This window comes from Babylonia areolata, chromosome 20 (genome assembly GCF_041734735.1).
Source record: "Babylonia areolata isolate BAREFJ2019XMU chromosome 20, ASM4173473v1, whole genome shotgun sequence".
NCBI classification, from domain to species: Eukaryota; Metazoa; Mollusca; class Gastropoda; order Neogastropoda; family Buccinidae; genus Babylonia; species Babylonia areolata.
The window spans coordinates 8280233-8291677 of record NC_134895.1 but is presented as its reverse complement, the minus strand read 5'-3'; the positions used below and the strand labels follow the sequence as shown (position 1 = coordinate 8291677).

The 11445-nt window shown below is 41.5% G+C and overlaps 1 protein-coding gene across 1 annotated transcript in view; it reads right to left on the bottom strand.

Moving 5' to 3' along the window:
• Nucleotides 1–2164: 2164 nt before the first annotated feature.
• The window catches only part of LOC143295117 (latrophilin-like protein 1), a 48818-nt gene continuing 39537 nt past the window's right edge, over nt 2165–11445 (bottom strand). Inside the window, exons 19-22 of the mRNA XM_076606680.1 lie at nt 6964–7138; nt 5544–5660; nt 4264–4351; nt 2165–3174 (exon numbers count right to left, since the gene is read on the bottom strand). Of these exons, the coding sequence (XP_076462795.1) occupies nt 2165–3174; nt 4264–4351; nt 5544–5660; nt 6964–7138 (1390 nt within the window). The remainder of the gene's footprint in view (nt 3175–4263; nt 4352–5543; nt 5661–6963; nt 7139–11445) is intronic.

Sequence of the window (11445 nt, the reverse complement as noted above, 5' to 3'; positions counted from 1 at the left end):
GAGGTGTATTTCCACACAAGGCTGATAACAAGTTCATGACTGTAGAACATTAAGATGTGTGGGCAGTCAGCGTCTGATAGCAAGTTTAAAACTAGAGTATTAAGATGTGTGGGCAGTCAGCGTCTGATAGCAAGTTTAAAACTAGAGTATTAAGATGTGTGGGCAGTCAGCGTCTGATAGCAAGTTTAAAACTAGAGTATTAAGATGTGTGGGCAGTCAGCGTCTGATAGCAAGTTTAAAACTAGAGTATTAAGCTATGAGGGCAGTCAGCGTCTGATAGCAAGTTTAAACCTAGAGTATTAAGATGTGTGGGCAGTCAGCGTCTGATAGCAAGTTTAAAACTAGAGTATTAAGCTATGAGGGCAGTCAGCGTCTGATAGCAAGTTTAAAACTAGAGTATTAAGATGTGTGGGCAGTCAGCGTCTGATAGCAAGTTTAAAACTAGAGTATTAAGCTATGAGGGCAGTCAGCGTCTGATAGCAAGTTTAAAACTAGAGTATTAAGATATGTGGGCTGTAGATGTCAATACTGTGTGCGTTTACTTTGGATCTTCTGCAAGGTTTGAGGGCTTGATTTCTCATATATACGATGAAATCATGTTAAATCTAAAATGTTCTCCTTGCATGTTGTATATGTACAGATCTGCTTCCTACATAATGGTACAGTTAAAACGAGCTATGTATGTTGTATATAGGAAACATTTGACAAGATTGTTTAACCTGTTCTGTTCCCTTCAACATGTTTTGTGAAGGTTCACAGGTTTGTGTGGTGTCTGTACACAGTGAAATGAAACTCACTATGATAACTAGATTTGTTTCTGTTACTCCCTGACTTTTTGATTTCCTCCGTCTTTCTTTCTTTCTTTTTTTTTGGCTCTCTTGTCTGCTTGACTTTTTTGTGCCTGATTCTGAAAATCACTGCAGTCATGAATATCACTTCAGTACACTAAATTTCATAACAGTTTGCTTTTATCGCAGACAATAAAGATCTAAAGACACGAACAAAAATGATCTATCCAGTTAAAAAGACAATCACACATAATGCAGTGCATTTTGATATTCATTTTAAGGTACCCTGCAGTGGAATGCTATGGAGCATATGGAATGGTATTGGAAACTAACGTCACTTTCATTTCACAAAGATTTTCATTTGGTTTCTGATAATTCATTTGATCCCATGAGTTTCATGCTGTGTGCCTGAACAGATTCTGGGGAAGATGAGGAAGAAAAAGGAGAAATATGACAGCTTCATTCCAGACATACATGTATTATTGCCTAACCCTTCTCCCCATCAATAAAACAAATAAATAAAATGACAAAAATATACACACACATTGCTGTTTCTCCATCCCCTTAAGAAAAAAAAAAATCGAAAAAGATCAACAAACCTCAAAACAAAATGTCCATACCCCCTAAAAAAACAACAACAAAAACACACTGAAATATATATCTGTATATAAACATTGTGTGTTGTAAATGAAACATTACATATATATACATACAGAGAGAGAGAGAGAGGGAGCTTGTTGTAGATGAATATTTGCAAACAGGCATTCTTCAAAAATGTTCTTTTTTCTTTTCTTCCCCAACTGCATCATGTCACCCACAAGGGCAGTGGTGACAACAGATCGGAACGCAGTGAAAACTGTAGAAAAAACAACAACAGGTGTGTTCCTCCCCCTAACAGACCCAGGAGAGGCAGCGGACAAACCAGGCCACAATGTCTGGTGTCAGTGACTCCACAAGAGGTCATGCCTCCAACACAGCGAGTGGCCCACTATGGCACTGTTGTCGTCACCAACAGCACAGTCTGATGATTTCACATCAAATCAGTAGTCTGTCAGGTTTGTGGCTTCTGATGAAATATATATTTTAGGAAAGTCGAGTTTCTGCCTGCCAAAATGCAGGGCCAAAATCTACACACTTTCTCTATTAAAAAAAAAAAAGAAAAAAGAAAAAAAAAGAGGGTCGATCTCCAATACAAAATGACACCACAAAAATTAACGTTTTACAACACAATCACGGGGATCGCTTTAGGTATGTTTCCGCATCGTTGCACAGCTAGTTTACATACTGCATTTCAGTTGTTTGTCAGGTTTTTAAATAAAAAAGAAATTCAATGCATTGCAATCCAGCTTTTGATTAGAGTCCGAGTCTGTTTCAGATCAACAGTCACTGCCAGGGAACCTGAAAGGACTGAAGTAGACCGGCCCCTCTGAGGGCTGTCCTGTCACTGAGGGGTTGTGCAGACCCTGCGGCCCTGTGGAGGTGTGTGGCTGGGACAGGTTGGGCAGGCTGTTGTTGACCGCGTCTCTGTCGTGCAGGTAGGAGGCCAGGGGTGGGGCCCTGGCTTTGGACTGGAGGCAGGGGACGCTGGTGTGGGCGTGGGGCCCCTCCTCCTCCTCCCCCCTGCCCAGGTCCCCCCCCACGCTGATGTCGGTCAGGGAGGGGGACTGTCGGGAGGCCCTGGCCAGAGGCCCCGCCATCTCCCGCGGCTTGTTGACCGCGTTGTTGATCAGCACCGTCTCTGAGTCGGTCTGCTTCAGCACCAGGGGCAGGGTCTCTGGGAGCCGCCTCGCCACTGCCCGCACCTCTCGCCCATCCACCAAACCATCCTCCTCCTCCTCTTCCTCCTCCTCACCCATGTCCGTCTGGCTCTGTCCCTGTCCGGCGTACAGGTTGATGTAGCGAACTGGTTCATCCATGTCTTCCCCGTCCACATTGTCACTGTCTGCCCAGCCGTCACTCTTGTCCCCGTCCCCATAGTCTGAACTGGACACAATGTATGACGGATGGTTCGACAAAGACTCCACGGACAAAGCAGCCAGGTGATCCAAGTTCCCCTCCTCCCCTTCATCGTCTATCCCGTCCCCACGCCCAGAGTCCTCGGACGCAGAGGAGTACCGTTTCACCTCTGTGCTGACTCTAAGGTTCTGCTGGCAGTATTCCGACACAAACTCACTGTCAACAACCGAACAGTCTGGGACTTCGGACAAGTCTCCAATGATGCCGTTGACTTCTGAATGTCTGAGGGATCGTGAGTCAGTGCCGTTGGAGCGGAAGGTGGATGACCTTGAAGACTTGCGATTGTTGTTCTGGGAAATTTCTGTGGACAGTCGACTGGACGTGGCGCCGTCTGATGAGCTTGGCATGGAACTGCTAAAATGGCGTGGATCTAGACAGACAATCAGAATGTCAGTGCTATCTTTGAGTAAAAGTGTCCCAACATGTTGACAAACAATCAGAATGAAAAGTGTTAACATGTTTGAGCAAGTGTCCCATCATACTGACAGACAATCAGGATGTAAAGTGTTAACATGTTTGAGCAAGTGTCCCATCATACTGACAGACAATCAGGATGTAAAGTGTTAACATGTTTGAGCAAGTGTCCCATCATACTGACAGACAATCAGGATGTAAAGTGTTAACATGTTTGAGCAAGTGTCCCATCATACTGACAGACAATCAGAATGAAAAGTGTTAACATGTTTGAGCAAGTGTCCCATCATACTGACAGACAATCAGAATGAAAAGTGTTAACATGTTTGAGCAAGTGTCCCATCATACTGACAGACAATCAGGATGTAAAGTGTTAACATGTTTGAGCAAGTGTCCCATCATACTGACAGACAATCAGGATGTAAAGTGTTAACATGTTTGAGCAAGTGTCCCATCATACTGACAGACAATCAGGATGTAAAGTGTTAATACTGTCGGCCAAAGAATCCTGACACTTTGATGGACAATAAGAACACAAGCACTAATATCTGCTGGTAAAAGTGTCTGACATCAGATGATGGCCAATACTGGTTTCTGCAATGCTTGATCTCCTTATCCTTGCACAGTGTGGCAGAATCATCAAATCAACAGAATTTTAAATTCCATGTTTAAAGAAATACTCTATCAAGATGATCTTGTAAAAAAAAAAACCACAAACAAACAAAAAACACAGCAAACCTACTTCTTCTGTACAACAAACGATGTTCTGTGCAATTTGTGACTTCTCAATTTTCTGACATCGTCTCTGCCGCTGATGTTCACACGCCATCATCATAAGTAAAATTACTGTCAACAGAAGAGCAATCACTGTTGCTGCACTAGTAATAAAATTAGTAACAGTAATTGTTACAATAACAGCAGCATCAGTTGCAATATTCTTTGTCCTTGGTCAGGAAATGTTTAGCAGTTTACAAGTGTGGGAGGGGTTTTCCTTTACCTTCTGTTCAATAATTCAGGAGAATAGAATAGAATAAAGAAACATTACCTTTGTTGAGGAAAGGTTTGGTGGAGTTACTGGAGGACTCTCCACCAGCACTGTGTCGTTTCTTGCCATGCAGAAAACGTGACATCACCTGGTATAACACACGTGTGACATCACCTGATATAACACATGTGTGACATCACCTGGTATAAAACATGTGACATCACCTGATTTAACACATGTGTGACATCACCTGATATAACACATGTGTGACATCACCTGATATAACACATGTGTGACATCACCTGGTATAACACGTGTAACATCATCTGATATAATATGTGTGACATCATCACCTGATATAACACATGTGTGACATCACCTGGTATAACACGTGTAACATCATCTGATATAACACATGTGTGACATCACCTGATATAACACATGTGTGACATCACCTGATATAACACACATATGTTGTTTCAGTTTAAGTTTTTCAATGAGGCATCACTATGTTCTGTTAAATCCATATATGCTACACCACATCTTCTAGTCATATGCCTGACCAGCAGCATAACCCAACGCACTTAGGCCCAGAGTGGAAGATGACACTGAGCAGTAAACACACGGCCAATACAGAGTGCACGAGGGTCTGGGTTCCATTCCCAGCCTCACCCTTTCTCCCAAGTTTGAAAATCAATCTGAGCATCTAGTCATTTGGAAGACACAATAAACCAAGGTCCCGTGTGCAGCACGCACTTGGCGCACTGAAAAAGAACCCATGGCAACGTAGGTGTTATCCTCTGGTGAAAATTCTGTAGAAGAAATCCACTCTGATAGGTACACAAATCCACATGCATGTATGCTGATGCTGAACACAGTTAAACTTTCACTGTAATTATGGTTTCAGAGTGAAGTAATTATACAATATCACAGAAATACTAGCAATATATATCAAAACAGTGTCTACATACAAAAAAACATACATCTACATGTGGTTATTATGAGATAAAATACATGAAAAGCTATGTACTTACACGTGTAAGTATGTAGACTCTGCGTGCACATGTATCGATGGTGCACAGTGTTTGAGTTTATCTGTGGATGCATATGTACTTGTGTATGTGTTTGTGTTGGCCAGTGTGTGTATCTGTGTGTGTATGTGTGTGTGTGCGTGTGTGTGTGCATGTGCGTGTGGGTGTGAGTGTCTGTGTGTGTGTTTGTGTGTGTCTATGTGTGCATGTCTGTGTGTACCAAGCATGCTTGCGTGTGTTCACATGTATTAAAGAACGTATGCACGTTTGTGTTTCGTGCACTGATCAAGCATCAAGATAGAGACTGACGTTTCCTGATGAGGAAGGCTCCCTGGAACCTGACGAGGACGCTCCGCCATAGCGCACACGCACACAGTCAGGGAGCCAGTGACTGTGTCTGACCAGTCGACGGTACTCCTTCTGCACCTGCACACCACCACACCCACACGCTGTACAGAAATGTCAACACCTCTCAACCATTATCGCAACAATTCTTAACTTTTGGCAGGAACATTTTGAATTCTTTAGGAACACCCAGATCCTCCAGACGTAAGTGTGAGTGGATTGGACACTCAATGCGGACTTGGAAAGAAGAATCCAGTCCATGGAAATGAAATGTTATTGCATGATACAAAACATTAGGCACACTGATCACGTCACCAATGATCACGTGCGGTGCACCAAACTATCATGCAGCGTTGGACCACGTAAAGATCTGCTGATGTCAGTTAAGAAAAGGAAACTACGCTCATTATGTGGAGTGACGGCCTAGAGGTAACGCGTTCGCCTAGGAAGCGAGAGAATCTGAGCGCGCTGGTTCAAATCACAGCTCAGCCTCCGATATTTTCTTCCCCTCCACTAGACCTTGAGTGGTGGTCTGGGTGCTAGTCATTTAGATGAGACGATAAACCGAGGTCCCATGCACAGCATGCACTTAGTGCATGTAAAAGAACCAACGGCCACAAAAGGGTTGTACCTGGCAAAATTCTGAAGAAAAATCCACTTTGATAGGAAAAACAAATAAAATTACACGCAGGAAAAAATACAAAAAAAATGGGTTGCGGTGTAGTCTAGCGACGCACTCTCCCTGAGGAGAGCAGCCCGAATTTCACACACAGAAATCTGCTGTGATAAAAAGAAATACAAATACAAATATGGCCAAGCAACAAGAGTCGATAGCCTTGCTAAAACAATCTTCCAAGGAACTGTTGAGGGAGGGAGATGGAGGGGACGACAGATAAACGAAGGACTGACAACAGTGCAGAATGGACAGGAAAACCATTCGCAGAGAACTCAGCTTTGACACACAACTCACAGACCCAGAGGAATCTGGAGAACAGTTCATCAGTGCAGACCCCAATAACACTTATTTGAATTAAGGGAAAAGTAAAAGAGAAGAGAAGAAATATACAAGTCATGCTCCAATACAGTTGCAGTAGTAGTAGTAGTAGCACTTTCACTGACCATTTTGCCACATATGTGATATTAGACAAGCTCCAGAACAACAGAGAGATAGTCTTCTTCCTGGATACCCGTTGTGATCACTTGTATATTTTGTCCCAGGTTACATGCTTGGATTGAAGTGCCACCGATACACACACCATAGACACACACCTGCACACACACACACACACACACACAAGACACATACATACACTTACACAGACATACACACAGACACGCACGCACACGCACACACACAAACACACTTCCTCCCCCTGTCCCCCACCTTATCGTTGAGGAGGCAGTGGAAGCAGAAGATGAAGAGTCCTTGCAGCGTGTTGAGCACGGTGAAGATGTAGGAGAAGATGAGGGTGTGGTACACGTTGTCCAGGTACAGCACGCCAAACACCCACGTCAGGCCCAGCAACACCACCAACACCACCGCTCCCTTCACCCACGTCCTGGAGGGGGAATCACAACCACATATACATCTATGTATGTATATATATATATATGTAGACATATCTATGTATATACACCATATATATACCACACACATATATCACTCAAATATCCATGTAAGGCCCAGCAACACCATCTTAGATCCCTGCTGCCTTCTCCCACCTTCTCCCACCCAAAAAACACAGACACCGCCACGTGTTCTGTATACCTGGACCATGAAATAAACTTTACAAATCACAGGCTTCCTGTGCTGCTGCAGAAAAAAACATGATGCGTGATTCGCTACAGGCTGAAGATAATGCTGGATGAACCTTCCCACTGTTTTAATAAAATGTTATGAATAAAAGCATGTTCAAGGAAAAAAAAAAATCTGGAGAAGCATCCCATTATCTGTCAAAAAGATAATAATAATAATAATAATAATAATAATGGTATTTATATAGCGCTGAGTCTTGTGCAAAGCGCTTTTGCACCAGTCATTCACACGTATGCATAACTCTAAAACTGGAGAAACTAAAGACAAAGAAGAGGCAGGCAAGGGAGGCTACTTTGGGAAGAGGTGGGTTCTAATGCCAGACTTGAAAGAGCTGAGTGTGGAGACTTGACGAAGCGAAAGAGGAAGTTCATTCCAATTGCAAGGTCCAGAGACAGAGAAAGAACAGTGGCCAACAGTCGAGAGTTTGAATCTGGGTATGCGTAAATAGAGTGGATCCGAAGCTGATCGTAGTGAGTGAGATGGAGTGTAGAGGTGAAGGCAACCACAGATGGAGAGTAATACTAGTCTATATCTCTCAGCCTACTGCTGCTTCATTTATTATTTGTGAAATATTTTGTATAAGCTCTCACCGGCAGTGTTTTTGTGTCATATGAAGGGATATGCATGTGTGAAATGGGGTGGGTGTCATGTATTTGAGCATGCATGTTTGTATATATGTGTGTGCTAAATATTGAAGCTGGATATTACATGCATCACTTCCATTTTTCAGCAGAAAGTGTCGTGGAAAACTTAAGGCAGCAAATGACAGTTCAGTCATCTTTCACAGCAAATAATAAATAATGAACAAAAGTTTGTTCGTTCATCTTTCACAGCATGAACATTAGCTGGTCACTAACTGAATGGGTCTGTTGTGAATATTTTATTCATTTTTTTTTTTTTTTGTTTGTTTGTTTTGTTTTGTTATTTAATTTTATTTTATTATTTTATTATATTTATTTATTTAAAAATTTTTTTCCTCAAGGCCTGACTATGCGCATTGGGTTACGCTCTGGTCAGGCATCTGCTTGGCAGATGTGGTGTAGCATATATGGGTTTGTCCGAACGCAGTGACGCCTCCTTGAGCTACTGATACTGATATTGATCAGTGAAGTTCCTACATCTTTAGCACCATCAACTTAGCTGGTCACTATCTGAGGTAGTGTGAAAATTCTAGTTCCATACAAAAGGCACTGTTCACAGTACAAATATAAGCTATGTTTGAACAGAACTGTTGTGAACACTTCATTTATCTTATATATATTTAAAAAAAGAAAAATTGTATATCTTTCATAGAGCAAACAGAAGCTGATCAGTGATTAAGGAAACTGATGTTATTCACATTAACTTTTTTTAAAAACCAGATTGTTGTTGTTGTTGCTGTTAACTCTTTCCGGATGAAGGAATGCTCACGCATTCCTACACAAAACGTATTCGGATTCGGACGAAGGAATGGAATAGCATTCTCCGAAAGTAAAATTCCATCATGCGCTGTACACGTGATTTTGTGATTAGCCAAGCAGAGTGCGCTATTCTGGGTCACTCCACAATCGAACAGTATGATTGGTCAGCCTGCAATGTGTGGCCTGTCTCGCACACACGCTGACAAAGTCACTGACCGGTCGTCTGCTCACGTGCCAGCCTGTTAGCAAAGTGGGCTCTTCTCAGAATGTTGTGAAGCGAACAAGGCAGTGACGGCAACGTTTTAGGGTTGCTGAAGTACTTGAAATGCTACAAACTGAAGGGTTGGACATTGAAGAGGTGGATGATGACGAAGAAGAAAGCGAATTTAATGCTGAAAGCGAGCAAGGGTATGGTGATTCGGGGAGAAAAATAGGCAGTATTTTCTACATTTGGCAAAACTATAAAAATAAGATGAGAAATTTGATTTTTTTTTATATATATATATATGTAATAGCTCAACATGTAATAAACCAGTTCTGAAAGTTTCATTTTCTTACACAGTATTTTGTATTTTTTGTAATTTTTTTCCAAACCCTTACAAATGGGGCCGTCTGTGGGGGAAAAGCAAGGGAGAAAACTTGTTGCCCCGAGTGGGTCAGTTACGCTGCATTGCTCAAGTCATTCTGATTCAGTCTTGGTCAGTCATAACACTTCACAGAAAATGAATGAGGTTCTGATATGACACTTCTCTTTTATTTACTGTCCTGTATCATCTTCTTCTTCTGCGTTCACTCGCATGCACACGAGTGGGCTTTTACGTGTATGACCGTTTTTACCCCGCCATGTAGGCAGCCATTTTTGGGGGTGTGCATGCTGGGTATGTTCTTGTTTCCATAACCCACTGAACACTGACATGGATTACAGGATCTTTAACGTGCGTATTTGATCTTCTGCTTGCATATACACACGAAGGGGGTTCAGGCACTAGCAGGTCTGCACATATGTTGACCTGGGAGATCGTAAAAATCTCCACCCTTTACCCACCAGGCGCCGTCACCGTGATTTGAACCCGGGACCCTCAGATCGAAAGTCCAACGCTTTAACCATTCGGCTATGGCGCCCGTCGTCCTGTATCATCAATATGGGTGGGACACACAGTCAACCGATTGACTCTTCTTTTTCATGTGGTGGAAATCTTCATGCTGCAGAAAGAAAAGTGAAGCTTTACTCACTACAGGCTGAAGATACTGCTGGATGAGTTCTACCACTTTCCTCGGGTCTATCTGACTTCTGTAGAACTTATGTCAAAGGAAGGTGGTGCACTAATATACCTTCATCTCCTAAATTCTCCTTTGGATTTTTTATACACTGGAAATATCATTAACCTTCTCAGCACTGCGACGATGACAAGAAGTGAAACATGATATTCTTGCTACAGTCAAAAACAAAACCTGCATAAAAGTGCTTGAAATTGCTCAAACTGCACCTTAACTTCATCATCAGTAACTGATTATCAGTTGTTTCGCTTGTCAGTTTAACGACTTCTCTTTTACGAAGTCCTTTAAGTAATTTCCTGTAACTGTATTTAGAGGTTTTTTTGTTTTTTTTGGGGGGGGGTTTCCTTCCAAATTTCACCCACATTTTTACCCTCATTTGCCCAGTTTCTCCCAACCCTCCATTCATCCACATCTCCCACCCCTTCTAACTGATAATACTCAGATGTATTCATAAATACTTTAACAAAATGTCTTCAATCACCGATATGTGTGACGGGACATTAAACAAAAATTCTTCTTCTTTCATCATCAGTAAGTTGCCAAGAAGAGTTATGTCCTTTCCCTGATTTGTTTTCACCACTTCAAAAGGTAAAACAACCAGTTTGATGAATCACGATTCAATTCCCAGATTCACAAGCACTGCTGGGATATGGGACGAAGTGAGTTAATACATCTATCATCATTTCTTCCCCTTCTTACTTCAATGGATATCTAAAAAGACAGAACATAGAGAGTGAAGGAACTAACAAAAATATTAAAAAAAGAAGAAGAGAAAAACATTAAATGGATCACCCATTCTCACTAAACATATAGCATTTTTTCATATTGATCAGAAAACATTTTTTTCTTCTCATGACACTCAAAAGCATTCCTCCATAATGCTGACCTTTAGAAATTAAAAGGGATATGAAATGACAAATTTGTCAAAGCTCAGCCCAGACCAGTTTCAAATCTTCACTAATTTAGAAAAATAAAATAACAAATTGTGAAGTGAAGGCAGATTGAACAGATGACATAGCATGCAAAAAACATGATCCAGTCTCTACCAGTCTAACAATACAAATGTGTAGAATACCAACAATCAAGTTTAAAGCACCCTTTCCTCTAACAGAGTTTCAAGCTCAAAATAAAATTTAACATCAATTCTTAAGGAAAAAAAATCTAAAAATAATCATGTCAAGAGATAAACCCATAGGCTACAAAACATCGGTCACACCTGACATGATATAATTGGCATGTATGCAAAGATCTCTTGTCACTACTAAAAATAAAACAAACTCAATTCAGGAACAGTTACAATCAAACTCTTTTAAAATAATTGATTGCTATGTTAAAAGATGTATACATTTTGTTATCAGCGAATCAAAGCATA